This window comes from Dasypus novemcinctus, chromosome 7 (assembly GCF_030445035.2).
Source record: "Dasypus novemcinctus isolate mDasNov1 chromosome 7, mDasNov1.1.hap2, whole genome shotgun sequence".
Lineage (NCBI taxonomy): Eukaryota > Metazoa > Chordata > Mammalia > Cingulata > Dasypodidae > Dasypus > Dasypus novemcinctus.
In genome coordinates, this window is record NC_080679.1 from 12443211 (window position 1) to 12470704 (window position 27494).

General features: G+C 47.4%; 1 protein-coding gene across 4 annotated transcripts in view; it reads right to left on the reverse strand.

The window, feature by feature from the left end:
- ARMC9 (armadillo repeat containing 9) overlaps positions 1-18327 on the reverse strand; it is a 142982-nt gene extending 124655 nt beyond the window's left edge. Inside the window, exons 1-6 of one of the 4 annotated variants that reach the window (XM_058299899.2) lie at positions 18216-18302; positions 11168-11252; positions 8737-8823; positions 7394-7519; positions 3490-3660; positions 2130-2285 (exon numbers count right to left, since the gene is read on the reverse strand). In XM_058299899.2, coding sequence (XP_058155882.1) covers positions 2130-2285; positions 3490-3660; positions 7394-7519; positions 8737-8787 — 504 coding nt within the window. In that variant the 5' untranslated portion in view covers positions 8788-8823; positions 11168-11252; positions 18216-18302. Of the gene's footprint in view, positions 1-2129; positions 2286-3489; positions 3661-7393; positions 7520-8736; positions 8824-11167; positions 11253-17886; positions 17972-18215 lie in introns of those variants that run through there. The other 3 variants (XM_058299897.2, XM_071216056.1, XM_058299898.2) reach the window with 3 other exon arrangements.
- Between the last annotated feature and the right edge of the window lie 9167 nt (positions 18328-27494).

Consider the following 27494-nt stretch of genomic DNA (forward strand, 5'->3'; position numbering starts at 1 on the left):
GGAAACTTTTTCAACATGATAAAAGGCATATACAAAAACCTACAGCTAACATCATACTCAATAGTGAAAGACTGAAAGTTTTCCCTCTAAGATCTGAAACAAGACAAGGATGCCCACTGTCACCACTGTTATTCAACATTGTACTCAAAATTCTAAACAGAGTAGTTAGACAAGAAAAAGAAAAAAAGACATTCAAATTGGAAAGGAAGAAGTAAAACCTTCACTATTTGCAGGTGACATAATTCTATATACAGAAAGCCCCAAAAAATCTACAACAAAGCTATTAGAGCTAATAAATGAATTCAGCAAAGTGGTGGGGTATAAGATCAACATGCAAAAATCAGTGGTTTCTAAAGACTAGCAATTAGCAGTCTGTGATGGAAATAAAATAATAATAATTCCATTTGCATTAGCAACCAAAAGAATCAAATACTTAGGAATAAACTTAACCAAGGAAAGGACTTGTATACAGAAAATTACAAAACACTGCTGCAAGAAATCAAGAGAAGGCCTAAATAAATGGAAAGACATTCATTGTCATGGATTGGAAGAATAAATATCATTAAGATGGCAATACTACCCAAAAATGATTTATGGATTCAACACATTCCCAATCAAAATTCCAAAAGCCTACTTTGCAGAAATAGAAAAGCCAATCATCAAATTTATTTGGAAGGGTAAGGGGCCCCAAATAGCCAAAAAACATCTTGAAAAAGAAGAAAGAATTTACAGGACTCATTTCCTGACTTTAGAGCATATTACAAAGCTATGTGGTCAGAACAACATGGTACTGGCACAAGAATAGATATATTGACCAATGGAATTGAATTGAGTATTCAGAAACAGACCCTCACATCTACGGCCAATTGATTTTTGACAAGGCTGCCAAATCCACTGAATCGGGAAAGAAAAGTCTTCAAAAAATGGTGCTGAGATGGACTATAGTTAATAAATACAAATATAAAAATGTTCTTTCATGAATTATAACAAATGTACCACACTGATACAAGGTCTTAATAATAGGGTGGAATATGGGAAAAAATAACACCCAATGTAAATTATGAACTATAGAGTTAATAGTACAATTTTAATATTCTTTCATCAATGGTAACAAAGTACCACACTAATGCAAAGTTCGACAATAGGGTATACGGGAATGCTGTATTTTTTACATGATTTTTCTGTAATTAAAAAAAAAACTTTAAGCATATATGGTACAAATTAGGTGGCTAGTATATTTTTAAGTATTTATGTCAGTCTGGGTTAAAGGTTTTAGTGCAACCAAAATACAAGAAAATTTCATAAAGGTAAAAGATCTGACACTGATTTTATTATTATTATTATTTTAAGATTTTTTTATTTATTTCTCCCCCCTTCCCTCCCCCACCGAGTTGTCTGCTGTGTCCATTCACTGTGTGTTCTATAATGTCCGCTTGTATTCTTGTCAGCAGCATCGGGAATCTGTATTGCTTTTTTGTTGCGTCATCTTGCTGCATCAGCTCTCAGTGTGTGTGTGGCGCCACTCCTGGGCAGGCTGCACTTTTCTCGCACACGGCAGGTCTCCTTACGGGGCACACTCCTTGCGCGTGGGGCTCCCCTACGTGGGGGACACCCGAGTGGCACAGCACACCTTGTGCACATCAGCACTGTGTGTGAGCCAGCTCACCACATGGGTCAGGAGGCCCTGGGTTTGAACCCTGGAGTCCCATGTTGTAGGCTGACGCTCTATCAGTTGAGCCAAATCCGCTTCTATTTTTTAAATTTATTTTATTTTATTTTATTTATTTATTTTTTATTACTTCTTAGGAGGTACCGGGGATTGAACCCAGGACCTCGCACAGGGAAACAGGCATTCAACCACTGAGCTACATCCACTCCGCAGTGAGAGTTGCTTTTTTGTTTTGTTTTTAGGCAGTATTGAGGATTAAACCCAGGACCTCATATATGGATAGTATGTGCCCAATCACTTGAGCTACATCTGCTCCTTTGACACTCTTTCTAATATAGGCAAATATAATATAATATAGGCAAATGTCAGGTTTTCAAAGCATCATTAAGAAACCCCCAACACACACAAAGTGAGACTTGCAATGTTTCCCAGCATCCAAGAGACAAAGGCTGTCACTTACCTGGAAGAGTTCTTTAAATGAGGGGTGTACCATAGGGTTCGGAACAAAAGGAAGGGCATAGAAAGGGAGAAACTCCGTGGTCTGACTCAGTGCTGCCCCTTTGGTCTCCAGGTAGGTTTTGAAATAAGAAGTTCTCTCATCTTGTTCCTCTTTGTCCTGTGAGGAAGGGAATATGCTTGTTTTGGGTCTTCTGCCCAATACCCAGTCACCGGTTTGCCCACCCTCTCCCACAGTTTCTTTCGTTTCAGCCACATTGCCACCGTCTTCCACCTCTGGCCTGGCAGGTGAACTCTCTCCAACTTCACCGCAAATTTCGCCCCTTCTTAGAACTTTTTCAGGCAAATCAGAGAACTATCTATATAGTTTAATATGGTGCTTATTCATGTTCTTAAAATTCTTCATAAACATCATTTTCAGTGGTAGGACAAAACCACATCTTGTGGCTCTATCCATTTATTTAACCAATTCCGCCATTATTAGACAAGTACATTGTTTCTACTTTCAGATGCTATAAATAAATATCGATCTACATTCTGATAATTTCCTAAGAAGAGGTTCCTAAGAGTGAATAGGCATATCTTTATTACAGTTTTTTGAAAGAGAAGTTTCCATATCATTACTCCTCATCTTTATGGTGCTAAGAAAGCTCTGCGCCACGAATTCCCTGTATAAACTTGGGCATGTGAATTTGCCTCCAAGGGTCTCAATTTTCTCTTGGGCCTCAATGAGAAGCCTGGATGAGTTGAGCTGCTCACCTTCTAATTTAGTACTTTCCTCCCTTGACTCACTAGCCTTATCAGCCTAATACACAGACGAGCCTGTTCTAATCAGCACACCTCATTTCACCTACACTATGAAGTCCTCTTTTGACTGCTGCACTTTTAAGAAATGCAATGCTTATTATTTTTTCCTTACACACCTGGAAGAAGACTACAGGAGCTAAATGCAACTTATTACTCAAGTGGACTTTCCACAAACAGACACACCATTTTTCCACTAAGTTTAAATGTAAATGGGCGTTTTACTATATGGTCTCAAGTGTGATCTCAATGAGTTCTCTTTGACACACATGTATCTACTAAGTTGTCAAACAAGGAAATTTATTTTGCTGAGTTTCCAAAAAACATGAGGTATTCAATGAAGCTTTCATTACAGAGATGATATTAAATCCCCATAAAATTAGAAAATAAACTGTTGGGAATGAGGCAGAAAGTCATTCATCAATGCCCAAGATGCCTATGCCCTGTAAGCAATGTGATAAAACAGATACAAAATTAAACTAACACTCATTTGGAAATCATAACCGGTAACATTCTTTCACACAGCATTCAGACTAACCCAAATCACAAAGGGAACGTACAGGTCTCCCTAGGGAGTGTTTCAGAAGATAGATGGCAAAATGGATGTGCAGATAGAATTCCAACTTCTGGACAAGGGAGTCGCCATCTCGGACTGAAATGGGAATGTGCTCCTCCCACAAATCAAAGAACATCTTCTGGTCTCCATTGTCAAATGCAGCAACGAGATCCTTCTGTGGAGAAGACATTAGTCTGAACCCCAGGCAGGAGGGATGCCCATTCTCCCCAAATTCTCCCAACCCTCCCAATACCTCAGATAACCCATAAACCCAATGGTTTCTGTGTGGGGAAAACTAAGTCTCCTTTCCAGGGGCAGGAGAGAGAAAAATAGAGACCCTTTAGATCTGCAAGCTCCTTAGGCTGATTGTTGCAGACAGACCCTTGTTTCCCACCCCTTTGTGATATCAAATCTGGGCACTGTAAAGAACAGATGTAATATTTAAGCACTCTAAGCTGGAAGGAATCAGGCATGGGCTGAAGACTCGAGACCAGAGAATTCACGGGCACATAAATACCCTGAAGTCACCCTTGGGACTTGCTGACGTGCAGCATGTGACTTATGAAAACAGGCCAGGACCAAGAGCTCAACCTCGCCTCCCAGAACAAACCTTACACATACGGAAGCCTGATGATGATATGACCCAGGAGTCCCTAACTAGCTGCTGGTACATTTGTATTATGTGGACATGACAAGACCTTCAGGAACTGTGGGTCTCTGCCCTTCCTGCTTCTCTGTTAGGTCAGCTATGACTCTGCCTTTCTGGGTCAGTTCCTATCCCAACCTCCTTGTTCTCAGGCAAAAGTCTTACATGCTCCAAACCAGCATTTAAGTCCATTAATGCCATCTGCCCAACTGCTAGAAGCTTTTCCAGCTGAGGTGGCACTATGGGAAGCTACTACAGACCCCAACACACCCATTTGGTCCCACCAGATACAGCGACAGGGAAGCATAAGCCAGAGATGGCGGGGGCAGCATGGGCTTGGCACCATACCCACTGCAGAGCTGTGAGAGTCTGATTCCACAGGCAGAGGCAGTTTCAAGATTTACATATTAGTAAAAGGCAGAATCAAAAGAACTTCCTTATAGTGTGAAACGATGTGATTCATAAGGCTTTCCTCTTTGTTTCCAATACTCGAAAAGGCCAGCCTTAGATTTGTGCTCAGTTGCAAAAGCTCTTCTTCAATTGGATTCTCTGTAAATCCCCTACCCAACATCAACAGGACTTTCACTATTCATACCATTATTTGGTCATTGTTCTTTATATTTTTTAATAATAGCCTTCTGGTTTTCCTGTATAACTGTTGACTTTTTTAAGATTATGTATTTTTATTTACTGACAATCCAGCTTATTATTTTTATAAAATTTTAAAATGCAGAGAACAAACAACGTGACAGTGAGGCTTAAGTCAAAGCTATTCATTAATAAGGAACCTGCAAATCTGAGTATTAAAAAATGGTTTCTATGTCATGTGATTAAGAACAACCATCTCTGAATATAACCTTCTGCTGGAAGATGACGGCATACATCTGAACTAAACGCAGAAGTTTTCGAAATAACTCTACAATGAACTTGTACCTCCTCCAAACCAGCCCCTTTCTGTTCCTCAGCCTCAGAAACAAGGGGAAGGTCAAGTCTGTAAGTGACTTTGGGCAGGGGTTTGCCAAAACAAAGCCCAGGCAGCTGAAAACAGCAGCTTCTTGGAAGACTGGGGGGACCCTGGCTAAAAGAGCCCCACTTTACTGTTAATAACTGGTACAAAGGTGAAGGGGCCCCCCTGCCCCCTGAGCAGCAGGGCTCCTGGGGCCTGGCCCAGCCCCAGCCTCACCCCTGCCGCTCCCTGGAGCAAAGCTTGTACCCACTCTGGGGCAAGTGTTCTTGCCTGAGGGGTTCCACGATCACAAGCTCTTTGATTGCCTGAAGGAAGTGAACGCACACCTCGTGGATTTATTCAGGCTTGGAGTCAAGGCATTTTCCTAAGGTGGTTTGTCTGCATGTCAAAGGGCCCATGTCTAGTTTGTGTGAAATTCTTCAATTGTAGACCTGGGACCACAAACATTTGCTCTGTCACTATAATCACATTGCTCATCCATCCTAATTTAGGATCCATATTTTGTACCTGGAAATGGTTCCTGCATTTAAAATAATACATACACATAAAAAATTTGTTTTCACAACCTCTCTGGATACAAAATATTAGTGATCTTCTGCAGAACATGACCACAGCCAGAGCCAACAAGATCAGAAAATTGCACAACACAAATTATAATAATTTATAAACACATACACACACACACACACTTCTTACAGAACTGTGCTTGGGGAAACACCATTTCTTGAGTGCCACTGACAGCACATTTTGCTAAACTGCTGCTCCAGGTGTTTTTTCTTTTTGGAGGGGGGGGGCAAGGAGGAGTGAGGAAGGGGGTTCTATCAAAGTAGGGCACAGCTACTTACTGGATGAGCAGGGGAAGAACCTATGCTTGAGGCAATTAGACAGCTTCAAGGTCTTTCCCGTTATATAAAAATGGACCTGAAGAGACATTTAAGTGTTCTCCCGCCACTGAGCTGTAATGTGATGTGGAACCAGCTGTAAAAAGTGGACAGCAGCTCCCTCTTGAGGTGCCAGATATGCAAAAAATCTTCAAGACACAAAGCTTGCTATCCTCATCCGATGTCATCACGTACTCTGTTCAGGTGAGAACTTCCCAAGTAGTCACACTGTTCTGCTAGCTAGGTACTCAGGATCTGCTCTACTCAAGATCTGCTCACCTATTACTCCAACTTGGTGAATAAAGCTGGCTGGTCCTTCCTCCTGAAGGAACCAGTAAACCAGGCACTGTGAGTACGGGGGAGTGAGGCTGATTTTCCACAGAGAAAGCTTTACTTCAAAAAACAACCTCTGTGTCCACCTTTAAAAATGACTCTACTCTTATTTTAGTTCTGGAAATTTTGCTCTGTGGTTGATGATGTCAGGCAGGGCTGGCTTAAGTCTGTCTGAAGTGGGGACAGCCTACCACCCAGGCGCTCACTGCACAGGAAGGCACCGGGCGGGTGCAGCACCACCTGGGACTCCTCGGGCTCAACAGGGCCTGCTCATGGGGGCCCGATGCCAGGCCACTGGGCAGTCAGAGAGCAGAAGCAGGCTGGCGGTGGCTTCTGCCTGCCCCCAGCACGTCGGTGGCACATGCAACCATGCCTCAGATTCATTTTGGAAATAGATATATTAAAAAACACAAATTTATAAAAATAATAAAATCATCCAGAGATGAAATGTGCTTCCTTGGGAACAGTCATGCTCTCTGGTCAGGGGAAATATTCCAGGTGACCCACTCACTTACCCGGAATGGCTGAAGTGGGAGTTAGGTGTCAAATCACGGCTGGAACCAGGCGTGTAAGGTCTTCCTCACCCAAAGCCCTGAAGGCCCCACAACCTCTGCACCCTGGGCAGCCCACCGCGGACAGAGCCGCTCCCGCATTCTCTGAGAGGAGGCTGCCTTGTATTACTCTTGCTTCCTGCTCCCCCTGCCTTCCCAAACTAGAAGGCAAGTGCCACAGGGGCAGGGATTTTGTTTTGTTTGCTGCTGTGTCCCCAAGGCTTAGGATCCATAACCTAAAACTCTTCAGGGACGGATCACTTCTGCCTAGGCTCCAAAGAGAGTACAGTTTCCCATTGTCTTCTTCCCAGTAAAAGTATCTGAGAGATCTATGTTGCTCCACGTTTCCTAGGCTGGGTGCAGAGATTTCAAGGCAGTATCACTGATTTATCCATAAATACTTGAGAAGTCTAAGAGTCACTCTGACCAGGCCTCCAGAAGGAATTCCAACATTCCCTATTGGAAGCAGTTTGAAAGTTGAGAACATCCTGATTATCTACAGAGATTTAAAAAAATAAGCCAAATGTTACCTGGATTGTTTTTGATTTGGAGTCTCTTAAAGATCCACCTGCTGTTTTAGATAGTGGTTTTCCTTTTATTTTGCATTCCTTTGAAAATATTTTCAAGGTATCTTCAAATTCAGCAAAATCTAAATACTATGAAAAGAACATAAATATATTCTTCTATTTTGAACATCAACAAAGTAACAATGTCATTGCACCAGCTCGATATTATCATCCATTTGTAATGGGGTTAGCAAACTGTCCTCTCGAGAAGTAGAGTGAGCAAGGATCCTGTCTAGAATTGATTTATTGATGAATACTATAAAAGGCTTAGAAAGACAGTTTCATAGAAAATGTTTATTTCCAGAAAATAAATTTGTTTTCAAAGGGAAAATGTATACTGCATGATTCATTATAATTATTAATAAAAAAATTAAATGATGTGTGCAGCAGTAATCGACAGAAGGTCTGGTGGTCTGGGGAGAAGTAGGTCTCTGGGAATCTGTTACTTGAGGCAAGGGGTTTACAAACCTTGCCTGTCCCTAAGACCAGGAGAAAACAATTCACGAAAAGGTAGGCACTGCCACACCCAGCACTGTGGCCCCCGGGAAGTGAGCTCTAATGGGAGCTCTGCTGTGGCTGTCTGCATCCTTGCCCTAGGGCCACGTCTCTTAATGCCTTGTGGATAGTTTAATCTGACAGTGAAACAGCAACAACCATTTCTTTAGCACCAACTATGTGCCAGCTCCAAGCTATATGCATAAGGTGTGGCTCCTGCTCTTCAGAAGAGTGTAGAAAATCTAAGTGTCCATTAATGCAACGAGTCAAACAAATTATGATATACCCACTCAACAAATATTCTATAGCATCAAAAAGTACAAGGAAATCCACACCATATTACTGTTGAAAGACAAAAAGCAAACCACAAAACAATGTGTATAGTATCATCCATTATGTAAAACAAAATACATACATGTGAATATATTTTAAACATTCATAGAAACAGTCTGGAAAGATATACCCTAAACCATTAATAGTGGTTACTGCAGGAGTGGAAATTCACTTTTCACATGTGTACAGTATTTGAATTTTTTACATGAGCATGCATTATAGAATTTTCTTTAAAACAATTTTTAAAAGTGGTTTTAAGATTTTGGTATAGTTTAAGAAAACAAAATGTAAATACATGGAAAATTATATAATGGCAAATAAATAACTCCAATGTAAAAATGGAAGAAACGCTATAAGGCACTGTAGAATTCACTGCATTTTAAAATACAAGCTTTACAAGTTTCAAGATCTCTTTTTTTGTGACCTGTTATTTTTTCCTTTGTTGTTGTGTGTGACCTGTTTTGTATAACAATACCTACCTCTTTCACCAGTCCCAGTAATTCAGATTCATGAGCCAAAACGTCCCCCATATTGAATTGTTACTGGTAATTCTCACGCAAAAATCTCTACAAGGCAAAAATTAAAACAAAGGCTTTCGTTTCAATCATCTGTGAAATCACAAAAGGCTGGCAGTGTTTGGCTAAATAATGGCCCCTAAAGATGTCCACGTCCTCATCCCCAGAAGCTGTGAATATCCTCGGTACACGGCGAGGGAGAACTAAGGTGGCAGATGGAATTAAGGTTGCTAATCAGCTGATCTTCAATTGGGGAGATTGTGCTGGACCACCCAAGTGGGCCCAACATCATCACAAAGGTCCTTGGAATGGAAAGAGGAGGCAGGCGAGTGTCAGGGTGAAGCAATGTGAGAAAAGCTTGAGCAGTTATTGCTGGTTTTGAAGATGGAAGAAGGGACCACAAGTCAACAAATGTAGACGGCCTTTTAGAAACTGGTAAAGATAAAGAACAGACCCGCCCCTAAAGCTTCCAGAAAGGAAGAGTCCTGCCCGCACCTCAACTCTAGCCCAGTGGGACTGACTTCAGACTTCCAACCTCTAGAACTGTAAGATCTTAATAAATCTGTGTTGTTGGCGGAGCTGGTCTGGGCTGGGGAGGGCAGTTAGGTGGGGCATGCCACGCAGACTCAGACACCTAGGCTGCCAACCATGGGGCAAGCTCTCCACGCACACATGGCCAGATGTGGAGCTCTGGCTGTAGTTGCAGCAGCTTGTTATAATGTGTCTTGTACCAACCTGGTTGAGTAAAATACTCAAGGCTCGCCAGCACAGACAGTGGCCACGTGGACCTTCTGCTTAAGAAAAGCCCTCCTAAGATTCTTTTTTTTTTATCTTTTATGAAGATATATATTTTTTTTGTCTTTATTCTTTTAATGTTACATTTGAAAAATATGAGGTCCCCATATAGCCCCCACCCCCCTCACCCCACTCTTTCCACATCAACAACCTCTTTCATCATCGTGGTACATTCATTGCATTTGGTGACTACATTCTAAGATTCTTTATAAGACCACCATGCAGTTTTCTTGACTGGCACCTTTCTCATGCTCACAGGTTCCTTCCTGCTGGGCTACATCAGCAAAGGGGGGCAAATTGAGCCATTCTTGTCCTGATCACTGGCATCCTGGTGCTCCTTCCTGGTTTTTACCACCTGCACATTGCCTACTATGCATACAAAGGCTCATAGGGCTACTCCTACGATGACATTCCAGGCTTTGATGACTAGCACCCACCTCAGCCCAGAGAAGAGGCACAGATGGGCTGAGCACAGCTTTAAGACCCTGGGCTGGAACTCTGGCTAACCAAAGGCTAAGGAATCCTGCAGCATGCAGATATCTAACAAGACTATGGCCAGATTTTATGGCTCCATCCCAAAGATGTAAACTGAGTTTACAAGTAGATAAGGATGGCATGCTTTATTTTTCATTTCCTGGCCCTGGAAAAAGCTCCTGATGAGTTTTTCCACATGAACTGCATCATGGAAGAACAGCAATGGTAATTGTACAGGGAAGCTCTGTGGTAGAAAGTGCTGCCACCACCACCCTTTTTAGCGTTGAGTATTTCAATTAAATAGTCCTCATTGTCAAATCATTCTTGTGACAAATGGAAAAATACAGTACGTATAATTTATTACCAAGTAATTTGTTTTGAAAGTATCTAAGTATCTCCTACATTTATCTCTAACTTTGTATTCTAGGAAAGACCTCTGTACAATCAAATATTAATGTGGGTGCATTTGTAATATATTTACTTGCTTTCTTATTGACAGCAATCAGGACATTTTAAAACCTCCAAAGGGCAGGTTTTCAAAATGTAATCACTCCTTTCCTCCACCAATCCTTGGCCAGCTCTGACCTGGTTCACTGACAAGGTGGCCAGCATGTGGTCTGGACCATTCTGTTCTTTCGTAGAGCAAGATGTTCTTTTTAGCATGCTTTTAAGGAATGCCTTTAAGGATGGGATTTTTGGTTGTTTCCTAATGAGAAATGTAGAGCGTGGTTAGTTTTACAAGCCCACTCTGAGCACCTGCGTCATTATGGCATTCAGCCCAAGACGAAAGGCTGGGACTGGGTCACTAGAGGACTAGGCTGGCCCAGCCTCATTCTCTTTCCTAGCTTGCAAAAGCGACTTGTACTCAAAAGGAATTAAAACGGCAATTTAAAAAAATTTTTACCTGTGCTGTGTTAAGTCACTAAATGTGTATCATGTGCTCTATATAGCACCCATGGGAAATTGAGTGGCTGAAAAAAAGTCATTCTGTGGAATGGGTATAGCTCAGTGGTTGAGCGTGCGCTTCACATGTACAAGGCCCACGGTTCAATACACGGTACCTCCTAAAGAAAAAAAAAAGTCATTCTTTCTACTCTTCCTGCCATCCCCATCCCCAGGATCTTACCCCAGAGAAAGGCAAAAGGTCCAGGCTCCAGCACTAACAGTGACCCAGGTCTGGGCAAGTCACTGACACTCGAGCCTTTCTCCATCTGTTAAATAAAATGGAGAGCGGATCAGAGCCCTTCCAGGCCTCAGATGCACAGCCCCAGTTTTCTGCCCATCACAGTGGTTGGATTAGAATTCCTTGAATACATCAGGAAGATTAGATTTAGTAAGTGCCCCTTTTTCATTCTTCTTCTGGCTCACTGTCCCAGTCCTGTGGCTTCCTCTCTCTCCCCAGGTAGTGCACCATGACTTCGCAGCTCCGCTCAGCTCCTCTCTCCATGGCGATCCCACTCCTAAACCATTAACCGGCTATCTTTGCCTTCTGCTGAGGACCAGCCCGCAGGTCCCTAAGGATGAGGGTGGGAGTCCACACCCCGCCTCCTCCACATCCCCCTTGTTCTGTGCACTTTTAAAAATTTTATTTATTTTTTTATTTCTCTCCCTTCCCCTCCCCCCCCCCAAGTTGTCTGCTCTCTGTGTCCATTCGCTGTGTGTTCTTCTGTGACCACTTCTATCCTTATCAGCAGCACCTGGAATCTGCGTTTCTTTTCGTTACATCATCCTGTTGTGTCAGCTCTCTGTGTGGGCGGCGCCATTCCTGGGCAGGCTGCACTTTCTTTCGCGCTGGTCGGCTCTCCTTACAGGGTGCACTCCTTGCGCGTGGGGCTCCCCTACGCGGGAGATACCCCTGTGTGGCAGGGGCACTCCTTGTGCGCATCAGCACTGCGCATGGGCCAGCTCCACACGGGTCAAGGAGGCCCGGGGTTTAAACCGCGGACCTCCCATGTGGCAGACAGACGCCCTAACCACTGGGCCAAGTCTGCTTCCCTATTCTGTGCACTTGAGCCACACCAAGCCCTGGAGACCCCCGAGGGCCAAGCCCACACCTGCCCTGAGGACTTTGCAGGGCCTCTTCCCTCTGCCTCAGGACCCTTCTCAGATACCCACATCTAGCCCAATGCTGGGCCCTTCTCAGATATCCTCATCTAGTCCAATGCACTGGGCCTTCTCCCTCTCCAGATATCCACATTTAATCCAATGATGGGCCCTTCTCCAGACATCCACATCTAGTCCAACACTGGGCCCTCTTCCAGAATCCACATCTAATCCAACGCTGTGGGCCTTCTCCAGATATTCACATCTAATCCAGGATCCACTTAAATGTGCCTCTGCAGAGAGCTCCCTTCTTAAAGGTCAGCCCCAGCACTTGCCACCCTTGAGCCTGCTAACCACTGGCTGACTCACACATCCTCTCATTTGCATCTCTGCCACTGTCTGCCATTTCTACCCCACCAAGTAGAGGTCACAAGGAGAGCATGGGTCCCCTCAGTACCCCCAGTGCCTAGACCCGTGCCCAGTGCACTGTAGGTGCTTGCTCAAAAACCTTTACTGAATGAAGGGAAGGAACTTAAGGTATGAAGAAAACAAAGCAAGGAAGGGGACAGAGGGAGGAGGAGATGGGTACGGGTGGTCCCAGAAGCTCCCGGTGGGAATATGACATTTGAGCAAAGATGCCAGGCAGGGAGCACTTTGTTAGGGGAAGAGGATTTTCAAGTGCAAAGGCCTCAGACAGCAAGAAGAGCTCTGTGTGTTGGGGTGTGGCTGGAGTGGAGCCAGGCTGACCCTGGAAGGCAAGGGGCCAGGTACAGTGGGTGAGAGGCTTGGGTGCAGTTCTGAGTAGTGGGAAGCCACAGAGGGCACTGAGCAGGGGACGGCCGCAGCTCACTGACGTTTTCTAAAGAGCATTCTGTCTGGAGTGTGGAGAGTCTGGAGGCCGACAGGAATAGAAGCAGGGCGACCAGTTAGGGGCTACGGCGAGACCCATGCTGGCGAGAAGTTCTGACTCCAGGCAGGCCTTAGAGGTGAGGTACCGCGGCCTGCCGACAGCTTGGGTGGGATGTGAGGGAAGAAAGGCACTGAGGATGGCACGTGGGCCTAAGTAGACCATTCACTGGAGTGGAGAGAACTCAGGGGGGTGGCAGGGATTAAGCCTGAGATACCTACTAGACAGTCAGGCAGAGACGCTGGAAAGGGAGGTGGCTGCAAGAGTCTGGAGCTTAGGGAGAAGGAGGAGCTGGAGAGAAACATTTGGAAGTCATCAACATAAAGATGGCATCAAAATAGACGAGCATCCTACCCAGAGAAGTGCAGAGGGAAAAGCGAGCAGGCCTCTCCTGAACCCTGGGTCCCTCAGGCACTGCGAGGCGGGGGAGAAGAGCCACCAAAGAGAGCAAGCAGAGCAGGGAGTGGGGAGACAACCGGGAGACAGGGACACCCTGGATGCCCAGAGAAGGTGTTGCACATTGACAGCGAGGCTGCGCACGATGGACAGAAGAACTAATCACTGGATTGGCAAAATGGAGTCCGATGGTGACGCCAACAAGAGCAGTGACTGGAAACAGTTAAAGAGAGAAAGAGAAGCAAGAAAAGCAGAGACAGGAGAACTGTCACAAAAAGAGAAAAGACAGACAGGAAGTGGCTGGAAAGACATGAGGGCTTTTTAAGAAGGAAGACATAAGCAGCAGCTCTGTTGGTGGGAATAACCCAGGAAAGAAGGAAACATCAATGAGGCAGGAGGGAAAGGAGATAGTTAAGGATGCACCCAGTGTCTCAGTGGGGGTGCTGGCCTTAGATGCGGGGGGTTGGGGGGTAGGGGGGTGAGGGAGGGATGGCAGATATTATGGGACCTGAACAAAGAGACAGATTTCAGGACGAAAAGAAAAATAAGAGACAAGGTCATCGCTGAGAGGAAGGAGCATGCTGACAGTTTGCAAGAGGAAAAGGTGGGAATCAAATGGACCAAGAAAACATGGGGAAAAAAAAAAAAGAAAACATGGGAGGGCTCCTAGTATCTCGGGGCCACTGGAGATCCATGCACTGGGATCTAAATGCAATTCATCCACACAGATCTGCAGTTTTCTCCAGTCACTTTTAGCTGTCTTGGTTGGCGGAGAGTTACCTAACCAGGGATGAGGGTTTGCCAGAAGAGAGGGGGAAGAGAAAACAAGTACAATAGTGATGAAACATTGACACTAAGGTAGATAAAGGATGGGAGGGGGGTTGTGGGGGTGCACGGCAGTGAAAATGTGATGGGTTCAAACACCCATCTAAGGAGGTTTGTTAAAATGAGCCTCACACTCGTGCGTTAGGCGAGTGGAGCTGGAGACGAGACCAGAGGCCAAACTCAGGATCTGGCAAGATGGCGGGGCCGACTGCCACAGGATTATCAGGGAGACCCAGGGTTTGCTGGCAGAACCAGTTCCTGGTATTAGAGCAGAACCAGATGAGAGCAATGCCAAGTATTTCCATGTGGTCACTACTGGTCCCCAAGATTCTCCCTTTGAGGAAGGGACTTTTGAACTTGACCTATATTCCTTCCAGAAGAATACCCAATGGCAGACCCTAAAGTATGTTTCATGACCAAAATTTATCATCCTAATGAAGACAAGTTGGGAAGAATATGTTTAGATATTTTGAAAGATAAGTGGCCCCCAGCATTGCAGATCCGCACAGTTCTGCTATCGATCCAGGCTCCCAATCCAGATGATCCAATATTAAATGATTAGTGGAGCAGTGGAAGACCAACAAAGGCCAAGCCACAGAAACAGCTAGAGCATGGACTAGGCTCCATGCCCCAAATAATATTTAAATCGATCTGATCATCAGGAGTGTGCATGTCCTGTTCTGCCAAGATTTCTTCCATTTTTGTTTGCATTTCATGGACAGAGTCTTAGAAACATTACAGAATAAAAGCCCAGACATCTTCAGTCCTTTGGTGATTAAATGCACATTAGCAAATCTATGTCTTGTCCTGATTCACTCTTGTGAAGCATGAGCAGGGGCTGGAATTATCATCTGGATTGTTGTGAAACTTTTACAAGCAGCGGCCCCTCGTCTGCTTTTACTCATTTCCCACATCATGATTTAAGTATAAAGTACTGTGAGTAAAGGTGGTTGTCAGGGTTAGCTGTGAGGGAGAGTGGGTTATTTTATTTTTATTTCTGAGGAGGGAGGTAGTTTTATTTTAATTTTATGAGCTCCTCTCTCCTTTTAGGTAATCTAATTAAATGCATTGGTTAAAAGCAGCTCAACAGTTGTTCTTTAGAATATACCGTCTAGCCAAGTTTAGCTTTAGACACTGTAGATGGACAAGCTTGACTGACCCAAAATGGAACATTAAACAAACGTCACAGCCATCACGAATAACATTGTGGTGACTTTGCTGTCAAGTGCAGAATCCTCCCTTCGGGAAAAAAAGCCTGTGACTATTTTGTATAGCTTGTCTGGAAACTCTGTAAATCTTATGTTTTAGTAAAATAGTTGTTATTCTAAAAAAAAAAAAAAGTGCGCTTCAGAGCCTCAACGACAGAAGACCATCGTTAGGGAATAAGATTTTGGAGGTTATATGCAGTAATAAAAAGTTAATGGCCGTGGGAGTGGGTAGATGAGGATGGCGGGGGGGGGGGGGGGGGGGGGGGGGGGGGAATGCCCGGAAGTAAGGAGGACAAAGAAACTGGAGCAGGAGGATTTTGAAATGTCTCCAAATGAAGAAGCAGAGGTAGAGAGGAGAGTAGTCAGGCTTCCAGGGAAACAGGTGTGCCCTGGAGGAGATCACATGGAAGGATGGAGGAAGGGTAGCAAGCGGTGTGCGTGGCTGGCATCGGCTTCCAAGGAGCTGGGGGTGGATCTGGAATCAGCAATGAGGAGCAGGGGGGCACCTGTCCCGCCCATCTCCACGGCTGCCAGATCCCTAAGGCGAGGAGATGACCCACCTCTCCAGCCTTTCTCTGGACTAACCGCCTCTCCCTGTCCCTCCCCTCGCCCTTCTACCATTTCCTCACGTTAGGCCCCACCAGCAGTGACCCACCTGCCATTCCCCCATACACTATAGGATTCTAAGCCCTTTGTTTGATGTACCTGCCCCACCTCCTGGGCAAACTTGACTCACCATTCAAACCTACTCCAGACTTGACATCCTTCAGACAGTCTTCAATGAACACCTCTCCTACCTTCCCCACCCACACAATCTTCTCTCTTCTGGGGTACCTGTGTACTCAAGACCTACTTCAGCTGCTATAATTACCCTGTTAAGAACTGTATTTATATTTTGTATGCCCAGGACCTAGCAGAGTGCCTGGTAGGCAAGACAAACTCTGTGATGGCTAATTTCATGTGTCAACTTGGTTGGGTTAATGGTGTCCAGTTATTTGGTCAAGCATGCACTGACCTGATTGTTACTGTGAATGTATTTCATCAATGGATTAGCTTCCATAGTCAGTTGATTTGCATCTACAATCAACAAAGGAGACTGCCCTCAGCAATGAGGGACATCCCCTCATTCAATCAATTAGCGGTTTTAAAGCAAGGACAGAGGATTTCAGAAGTCAGAAGAACTCCTGCTTCTACTTCAGCCAAACAGCTCCTCCAGGGGAATTCAGTCTCACCTTCATCAGTTTACAACTTGCAGCCTGCCCTATGGACTTGCTAATCTCAGTGGTTGGGTGAGCTAATTCTTATACTAAACTTTTTAATATTTATACACAAAGGTAAATATCATTTACATTTATTTACATATATTAACATTTACATCTATGTCTATGGAAACTCTCTCTATATATCCACAGTTCTGCTTTTCTGCTGGAGAATCCTAACACAGAGATCCAAGACATTTGACGCCTAAAAGAAGCCCAGGCAGAGGAAACAGAACTTCTGAAGGCCCACGGGCAGGCAAACTTTGCTGCTTCTGAGAACATCAGCTCCTTTCCACAGTCCCTGCCTGGAACACTCTTTCCCCCTCTTTCTTCACCTGGGCTAAATAAATGTCACTGCCTCAGACAAGTCTCCCATCATCACCACTGGAATAAGATTCTGTCATTATCAGCTATCAGTGAACGTGAACTACTATTGGGTATCCTACGACTCTGACATTCTTACAAACTGTAGAATATTTCCTAAACCTTAATATTATACTATCATTTACTGAGGGTTTATTGGATACCAGGCAATGTGCAAAATGCTTCGCTTTTCATCTTCACAATAAACCTGAGGGGTCTGTAAAACTTATATTCTCCTTTTACTGATGATGCCATTGGGAGTCAAGAAGGTTGTCATTCTCCCAATAGCCATGGCTAGTAAGTGACGAAAATTTAAATGCAGCCAAATCTTTACCACCAAGACAAGTGTTACCCCAAAGTTTGGCTCACCTGAATCAGCATCATCTGGGCTGCTCGTTAAAACGCATATTCCTGGCACTGCTGTCTTACACCGCAGTAGGTGTGACCCCAGATACCTGCATTTTAAACTCTCCCCAGATGACTTTTACACACACGGAAGTTTGAGAACCACTGCTCTAGCCTATGCAGCAACGAGGGGAAACTTCTTTAGTCACATCTACGGATTGCAGTGGCAGCTTCTGAACTTTGATATTTTTATATCAGAGAGATTTAGGGCCTACACAATGGCTGGGTAAGAGGAAAGCTACGTCTTGAGCCTAGGCTGCACAGCAAGCATACTGGTTTTTGCCAGGGTTAGTGAAGTCTGGGCTTAATTCACATGCAGTGGCTGGAAGGAGGGCTGGCTCATGGAAATTATGAGGAAGCCTAAAGGCCCGCAGGACACCTGGTCTGACAGCCACTACCCAGCTGGACGCCTTGGGGAGTCTCTACAAGTGTGACTCACTGAAGCAAAGATCGGGACGACTCGCGGCAAGCAGCAGCTGGCCCTGTCCTCGGGACGGGAAAATCCAGGCGGCAGCCTCCGGTTCCTGAGGAATAAAAGCCCCGTGCCACCGGCGACAGGTGGGGGCATCAGGCAGGGTCTGCGGGGCCGGCTCGTCGGGGTTTCCCTCTGGGCCCAGCGGTCAGCAGAGCCTCGGCCTTCGGGGCCCACCGTGGCTCCTCTCCGCACCGAGCAGGCGGGCTCAGGGGCGGCCGGCCAGGGCCACCTGCGGGGACCCGGGGGACGCGAGCGGGAGGGGGCGCCACCGGCGCGGCGGGGGACGCGCTTACCTGCCGCTCCGCCACGACAGCCGCGCTCACGCCGCAGGCGACCACCTCGGCAGCCGTCACCCGGGCAACCGCCGCCGCCGGCGTCACGTAGGGCGAGGCAGCCAATCGCGAGAGACGCGGCCGGCGTGGAGCATCCTGGGAGGGAAGGCGGGAGGCCCCCCAGGCTGGAGAAGCCTCTCGGCGGCGCAAGTGAGGGTTAACGGTAGCGGGCTGCTGCGGGTCCCATGCTGTGTATCTGCTGTCTCCCTCCCGCCTCTCCACGATGTCCCCTTTATTCACGCCACAAATAAACGTGCAAACCGCTGGACCCAGCTCTAGGGATGAGCTGGGGCAGGCTCAGTCCCTAACGACAGAGAGCTAATGGGGAAACAAACAGGCAATGAGAAGTACAGTGTGGTGTTGGTGGAAAAGAGATATGCGTCGTTGTTCCCGTTTTACAGGAGAGGGGCACTGGGCCGTGGCTTTCAGGGCCACTTTAGAAAACCTAGAAAGACGTCCCAGGGCCGCCTTAAGGAGCTCCAGGCAGACGGGTTCCTTCCACGGGGCAGCTGGAATTTCCAGAGATTCTAGAGAAACTTCTTTCTTCTGTATGACGTTTGGTTTTTTAAAAAAATAGGGGCACAAATCCTCCCTCTCCTTGCAGGTGGTGATTTTGAACTGAAGTTCACCAGCACTGACTGAGTAGCCAAAGATGGACAAAATCCCCCGCAGGCGCTGAGGCCAGGCAGTGAGAGTCTCCACGGCTGAGGCAGGAAGCAGGGCATGGAGAAGGTAGGTAAGCTCGCTTTTGAAGAAGTCCTAAGTAGACTCCTTCAGGCGGGCCACTGTTTCCCCACCTCCTGTTCCTGCCAATGCTCTGAGACAGCCAAGATTGTCATCTGAGAAACTGAATGGACAAATGGACAATGACTAGGAAACTGTCAGCAGTAGCCAGACCAGGAAAATCTGTCCACTGCCTCCAACAATCAGTTGTGGAAGCTGGCGATTATCTACAGCAAACATCCAGAAAGTCAAACCACAGTCCTTTTAACAGATCTAACAATTGACTTAATCACTGACTGCTAGCTTCCCTAATTTTTGCCCCCACTTAGGACCAACCGGAGAAAGCCATCTATGCCCTCCTACCCAGTCACTCATGCCCCACTTCTGGTTATCTGCCTCAGCCTCCCCATGCTCAGAGTCTCCAACACAGGGATACCTGACGCCTTCCCTTTTTTCTAGAAGCTTCCCCACTCCTTTGCCTACCTTGGAGTCTCAGCCAAACACAGGTGATGGTGACTGACTCCCTTGCTATAGCAAGCTCTGAAAAAATAACCTTCATTCTCATTTGGACGGTCTTCAAAGAAATGCTGTATTTAGGAGGAAAAGACATCTTGTCCAGCCTTAATTCCCCACAGCTACTCCATTTGCCTTGATGCTAGTTTAGACTATATAATGAAAATAAAAGCTTCCTGGCCATAATAATATTAGTAAACATTTATTGTTAACTTGCTGTGTACTAAGGGTTGCCAGAAACAAAAAAATAAATACAGGTCTTCCAGTAAATTTTGAATTTCAGATTTTTTTATCTCTGCCACAGATGTTGCATATGTATTATGCATACAGAACATTTTACTGAGTTGTATTTTTATTTGCTAAATATGGCAATCCCATGTGCTGAGCATTGTGCTCAGTGAATTGCCTAGATGATTTTATTAATCTTCACGCCAAATCTAGGAGCTGGATAATGCTCTTAGCTTTTTACAGATCAACAGTGTTAACCTGTGCCCTGTGCTCCCAGGAAACAGTGACAATTGAGTAAGAAATCCCTTCAACCTTTTGTTTTCCTAAATCCCTTCACCCTTTTGAATGTGGGGAGATGGCTTACCACAAAGAACTACCCTTCCCCAGATGACTTAGGAAAGACTCCTTGCCACTCTTTCTTATGCCTACCCCATAAGACTCACAGATGACTCCCTTGTTCACCTGTGACAAGGTCAAATACAGGGAAGCAGACTTGGCGCAGTGGTTAGGGCGTCCATCTACCACATGGGGGGTCCATGGTTCAAACCCCAGACCTTGATCCATGTGGAGCTGGCCCATGCGCACTGCTGATGTGCGCAAGGAGTGCCCTGCCACGCAGGGGTGTCCCCCGCACAGGGGAGGCCCACCCGCAAGGAGTGCGCCCCATAAAGAGAGCCGCCCACCACAAAAGTGCAGCCTGCCCAAGAATGGGGCCACCTACATGGAGAGCTGACACAACAAGATGAGGCAACAAAAAGAAACAGATTCCCATGCCGCTGACAACAACAGAAGGGACAAAGAAGATGACGCAGCAAATAGACACAGAGAACAGACAACCAGGGTGGCGGGGGGAGGGAAGGTGAGAGAAATAAATAAAATTACTGACACTGCTGAAACAGACCCTCCACCTCTCCATTCTTTGCCTTGCAGTTGATTAGCTGAGAGTAGAACTGTTTTTCCCCCTGAAATTAGCTAGACACGGAGATAAACATTTCCTTTCCCACCAGCTGGCTGAGGCTTCCCTGGTTGCAAACCACCTCCCCCTGTAAAGCACCCTACCTGTACCCTGTCTGCTCTGTTCTTTACAAGTCTAAGGCCAAACCACCCCACAGAGACATCCCAATCTTCAGAAAGGGGGTGCCTTCCCTATTGCAATAGCCTGGATAGCCAATCTCCTTACTTACCTGGTTTTTGTCTTAGACAAGATGAATAGCTCGAGGCACAGAAAGGTTAGGAAACTCCTTACAGGTCACAGAGCTGGGGAGCCATGGAACCAGGACTCAAACCCTGGGCTCTTAACTGAGTGCATTTGCTTGACTGCCAGGGTCATGGTCATCATAGTGGTTAATATCATTGTCTGCCTTGCACCTGTCTCACTTCTGACCATAGGAACAGGCTCATGGCCCAGACTGGACCAATCTACCTGGTTCTTCTGGTCACAGTGATTGGTCCACGATGGGGCCTGTGATTCAAGCTGGTCCAATCACAGTCCTTCCCTGGGATTTTTCTGATGACACTAATGTAGTCAGGTCAGGTCACTGTGAATAAGACCCCATGGGAGCCTGCAGCCATGTCCTTCAGCATGCAGAGAAGCCATCACCCAAAAGGAAACAGAGAGCAGGGGCAAAGAGAGTGCCAGGCACATCGAATCCCTGGTCCCAGGCTCTGAGTTCCCTGGAGCTGCCCTCATTCCTGCAGCTCCTCTGTCAGTGCTGAGAGTCCCTGTCTCCCCCAGCATCCTTCCAATCAACTTTTTTTTTTTTTTATAAAGGGTATTGATTTGGGGTAGGAGCTTACAGATAGCAGGCCATAAAGCCTAAGTTATTTCCCTCACCAAAGTCTATGTCCACGTGTTGGAGCAAGATGTGCCCACATCTGTGAGGGTTCAGGCTTCCTGGGTTCCTCCCTTCCTCAGGCTTCTTTTTCCTGGGTGCAGGGCTCCTCTCTTCCTGGGGCTTGCTTCTCTTTCCTCTGTGAGCTTAATTCCCCGGGCTCCACCTTAAGGCTTCAGCGTCAAACTCCAACATCAAAAACCCCTAACTCTGTCCTTTGCCATACCTTTTATCTGTGAGTCCCTGCCCACCAAGGGGTGGGGATTCCAACCATCTTTTTAAAATAAACAGACAAAGTTAGGTTTCTGTCCCTTGTAACCCAAAGAGACCTGACTAATACATAATTTCTAAATATGCTGTGTCCACTAGAAATGGCTTCAGCAATGGGAGGTAGCCTCTTACAAGGCTGGGTAATTCAGCAGTTTATGTTGGTAAGGATTTGGGTTGGCATCTTAACTGTCACATCCAGGGTGACCCTGGAACAAGGCCATGGCTTGATACAGTTAATAAATATTTAAACTAATTCCTAAGAAGGTATTTTAAGATTTCTTTCTAGGCCTGGAACACCTGTGGGATGCTTAATACAGTATTACATTGGAAAAATAGATTTGTCAAACTCAGAATATTTAATCCATTTTATATGTCATAAAGTGAGTACAAAAATTCTTTGTCATACTAGGTGACAAATAGGTCTGATGCTTCACCTGGACAGTCCTCAAGCTGGCTTTCTCTGGATGTCCCAAGTATTCTCAGCAGTCCACTGAACCAGCTCCCTAACCCTCGAGATTCGTAGGACTTGCCAAAGCACCCTATTTGCCCTAAATGTTCCAGTTCTCCCAAAGTGAGACATACACCACCAGTGGGCCCCAGGTGACTTTCTAAAATATTTCATTATAAAAATTTCAGACATACGCAAAAGTAGAAAGGATAGTTGATGGCTCTCCAGAATAAGCCCCCATCACTCAGATTCTAGGGTTATCAAGATTTTGCCACTGGGAAAGGACCCCAGATTAAATCCTTAGAATATGCAGAACACCTCAGGGGAGCTAACGCACCAAGGTTTTCCGCCTTGCGCTGGACATCAAAGGGCAGGACATCAGGGCAGGAAAATCTGAGCCTTCTGCACCCACAGCCCTCCGTGGGCCCCAGCCCCGAGGGCTCGAGGGGCCTGGGGCCATGGCCTCTGGCTGCGGCCCAGCTCATGAATGAATTTATCTCTGCAGCTGCCTCTGTTGGAGACCACGAGCAGAGGAAGACAGTGCACATCCCCAGAGAGAGGCTGGTAAACACGCCCCCCCACCTCCCTCTGAGTTGGCTGAGAAGGCGAAGTCACCCATATTAAGACCAATAAAAGGCACCAGCTGTACTGAGAGCAGGTTGCCTTAGCCTCCCAGCTCCTACAGGGGGAGCTGCAAGCAAGAGCCCGTCTCTGGGCAAGCACAGGGCCTGGATCTCATCAGCGGGTTGGAGGAGGAACAGATCAAAAAACCAGATGTAAACCAAAAGATAAATTACTGCAAAACGCTGCTTAGGTGCAAAGTATTTCCTTCCAGGAAAGTCAGGCTTGGGTCACAGCTCAAAACTCAGGATGAGTGGAGCCTTCAGAACTTCCCTGGCCAGCAGAGGTGGGGGAGCCGGGTCCCAGTGTCTCCCCAGGGCTGCTTTGCCTCCCACACCCCTTCCCAAAGCTATTTATATCACAAAGCCAGGGCAGGAGCACACCTGAGAGAGCTGCATGGGGGGCGGGAAGGGGACCCGACCCTGGTGATCTCATCACAGCACTGACAGGTCTGTGGCCTGGAGCCGGGTGGCAAAAGGACCCAGGCAGCCTGAAATGGACTTCCAGAAAAGCAAACCTGGATTCCAAGATCGGTGCAGAGCACACCATCTTGGAATCCAGGAATCAGCGTAGTTTTGTGCTTCTGCAGAAGATTGTTAGGTCTCATAGCCACAGACTTCAAGATTTCTAGTGAGAATACCACTACCTTCCAAGCCAGTTGAAGAGCTGCACCTTGCAGGACATGCTGATGGGAGCTCAGAGGGTGGAACTGGAAGAGAGACACTAAAGTGACCACCCTGGCATGTTGACATACCTTGAGAACCAGCAAAGCTTGGACACACTTAGTCCTGTGGCCGTCCCTCCTTGGAAGGGATGCTGCCCAAGGGATACCTGCCTCCGGCCACACAAGCCACTAAGCAATTCCTGGCATTGTTTTCTTCTCAGGCTAAACACTCGTCCTACTTGCCCCAAACTAACTTTATATTAGGATTGTTATTTTCACTCTAGAGAGGGGTGTAGTGAGAACTTGGCTAATAGATCAATAGGTGAGTAATCTTAATACAAAAAAAAAAAAGTCATGCTACTAGAAGGTACACATTAAATGTCCCCTTTTACTCTTCTCCCCACCTATAAAGAAGGTCCCACGAGTTCAGCCCAGGGCAAGGGAAGGGTGTAAAACTCCGTTCCCGCCCTAGGACCATGACTTTTACCGCTGATAGTCCTTTGAAGCCAAAAGAGGAACTATGAGTCGGGTTAGGGGATTTGGAAGGGCATCACGTTGGAACTTGTTAGAAATGCACATTCCCAGGCAGCACCCCAGACCCACTGAGTCAGACTCTGGGGGTGGGGCGCGGCGACATCTGGCCATCTTGGTGACTCTACCGGGTGCTGGAGTTTGAGAACTCTGGACGGAAGGGTCCTGGAGCGCCCGTGGGCAGGAGAGCCCGAGCCCGGCCCGGGGAAAGCAGCCAGCACCAGGCTCCGCGGCGGTGCCCCGGGGAGAGCATTCCACCCGGCCCTGGCCGGGGGCCCAGCTCAGGCCGGCGATGACGCAGGGGCCGCTGCCCCGGGGCTCGGTTCCCTGCAAGGCGAGGGCGCGCGCTGGGGGCCACCGCCGCCGCCTCCACGTGGCCGGGCAGCGCCCTCCCGCCGGGGCCCCCTCCACCGCCACCGGCCCCGCACGCCCCCCGGACGCTCCCCGCCCGGCCCCGGGACTCGGCGGCCCCTCCGAGGCGGGAGGGAGCCGCACCCGCCGAGCTGCGCTCAGGACCTCTCCCCGGCCTGCGGGGACGCCGGGGCCAAGGAATTTTTTGCCCGCTGGCCCGACAAATGGGTGCTGGGGTCCTTCCAGCGAAGTCGGCCTGGGGCGGGCCCCGAGTCGGCGCGGGGAGCCGCGCGCCCCCGCCTCGCCCGGGCGTCACCTCCGGGAACCCCGCCTCGGGCCCTGCCAGCCGAGCGGGCCGACGCGGAGCCGTTCCCAGAAATGACACGCGCTGCGGGGCCTGCCCGCCCCCGCCGCCCCCGCCGCCCCGGCACGCGTCCCCGCGCAGCCCCTGCCCGGGAAGGGGGTCGGGGCCTCGCCCCCAGCCGTCTCCCGGGCACGAACGCCAGGCCGCCCTCGCGCCCTCCGCCCCTCGGCGGGGACGCGGGGGAAGCTTCGGGAAGCTGCCGTGGCGGCTCCCGCAGGAGGCGCGGGAGAGGGGCGGGCCCGGGCTCTCGACACGCCGCCTCCCTCCCGGCGGCCCCCGGCTCTGCCCCCGCGGGCGCATCTGGGGCAGGGAGGTGGCCGCCCCTGCCCCGCCGCCCCTCGCCGCACGCCGCCTCGCCAGCCCGCGGGGCTTCTTCGCGAGGGGAAGCTCCAGTGCCCTGCGCGGTTCACTCCTGCGGCTCTCCTCCCACCACCCCGGGGACCGGGCCCACGAGGTCCCACCCCAAATAACAAAGGGTGGAAGGCAGGGGAGGAAGCAGCAGCATCTTCCCAACGGAAAAATGAAATAAAATCCCACCACCCACAGTAGCCACTATCAACACCTTGGCTCAACTTACCAACTGCTGGGTAGCTGCCAGCCCCACGCCAGCTCCGCGCACATGAAGTGTGCGGCAAGTGCAGAATCCACAGTGGGTTTCACAGACTTCATAGGGAAAAAAAAAGTAGTAAACTTTTTTTTACTTTTGTTTTAAATGATATTTAAGAGATTCAACATTATATCAATTATTTTCACCTGTTTCTCTTAATGTGGCTACTAGAAAATTTTAAGTTACGTAGGTGGATCGCATGATATTTCTATGGATAATGCTGCTTAGAAAGTAAACGCCACCCAATGGAATTATCTCCGGCAAGGACATAGCAAGTGCTTGATAAATATCTGTGGGATGAATGAACACCTCCCAGATTTTTTCCCCGTGTATACTTTGTTCACAAATTACGTGCTTATGTGTGTAATTTCTTTCTAAATGGTACCATGCTGCACATCTCTATAACCTGCTTTTCTCACTTAAGAAATCTTTTCACATATTGGTTACTATCAAAGCAAGAAGGATCAGAATAAGCCTGCTACTTGGAGATCTGGAGCTACATCACAGGAGATTTAAAACCTCTGGAAGTGGCCGCTTCTGGAAAGTGCAACTTGGGAATGGGGCAGGACCTCCTGTTTTTCTTTAGAAGGCTTTAGAACTAGTTGATTCTGAAAACTAGGTATTTGTATTTAATTACCTTTATTAAAAATAACTAAAAATATATTGTAAGAGCCAACAGATTGGTTATTGCCTAAGGAAAAAAAAGACACAGGCTGCTGCAGCTGAGTCCAAATGTGAGCACGTGAGAGGAGCTGGTGAGAGCCGAGGCGAAAACGCCTGTGGTGGTGGTTGATGAAGCGGTAGTTGGAGATGGCGTCTCCTTCGCATCTCTTTAATTTTGTTGTGTCACCTTTTAATAAATTTGTTAAAAAATAAAGTAAGTTTAAAAAATGCACTGCCACGTGTCCATGTGACTAAGCTTCACCGGAGACATTTGTGTCTGCGGAGTGTTCACCCTGGAGTTGGAATGTACCTCCCAAACCAGCCCTCTCCTGTTGGACCTTGGGTCCTTTCCAGTACTTTGTTATTACAAACCAATATCTGTGCTAAACCTTCTTGTGCCTCCAGGCCTCTGAACCGTAAATGTTGCCTCAGGATAAATTCCTAGGGGTAAAATCACTGGAGAAGAGTTGGAACGTTTTCCAGGATTTTGATCTATGTTGCTGAACAGTCCTCCAGAAAGTCTGCACCAGTGGACAGTCCAATCACACTGAACAGACGTGCTGGGGAGGAGGCAGTTGGCCTGGGTGAGCAGCCCCTGCACGTGGAAGGATCGTGAGCGCATCCCACTTGCCACAACGGTAGGTTGTGGCGTCCACAGCTTCCCACGTGCTGGTCATGCTCCGTGGGCCACATTTTGAGCCAGTGGCTCTAATTCAAGTAACTTATTATAGGCAAACCCCTGTAGGGAGCAGTTCCTGCTCCCCTCGCCACCTTCACTCCCAGCAGGCTTTACCTGGGCCTCCGTGGACCTGCCTACAGGTGATCTGAGTAGGAACTGGGACAGACACTGCCATGGACCTTCCATGACGGCCCCCGCCCAACCCTGTATTGGTTTACCATTGCTGCGTAACAAATCGCCCTAAGCTTTGTTCCTCAAACAACACCCATTTATCAGCTCCCGGGTTGGAGGTCAGCTTGGTGTGACTGGGTTCTCTGCTCAGGGCATCATAAGGCTGAAATCAAAGTATTAACTAGCGCTGGGTCTTCATCTTGGGGTTCGACTAAGGAAAGTTCCACTTCACATCTCTTTCAGGTCACCCACATTTCCTTGGGGTTGTAGCATGGAGCCCCCCTCCCCATTGTCTTGCTAGCTGGTGGCCAGGGACTGCTCTCAGCTCCTGGCTGGCTGATCTCAGGGTCTCGCCCCGTGACCCCCTCCCTTCCCCATCAGTAACGGAGAGCCTTCCTTGTATGGAACTTCTCTGACTTGCTGTTTTAGTTTCTTTTCTTTTCTTTTTTTTTTTAGATTTGTTTTATTTATTTATTCTCCCCTTCCCCCCGCCCCAGTTGTCTGTTCTCTGGGTCTATTTGCTGTGTGTTCTTCTTTGTCCACTTCTGTTGTCAGTGGCACGGGAATCTGTGTTT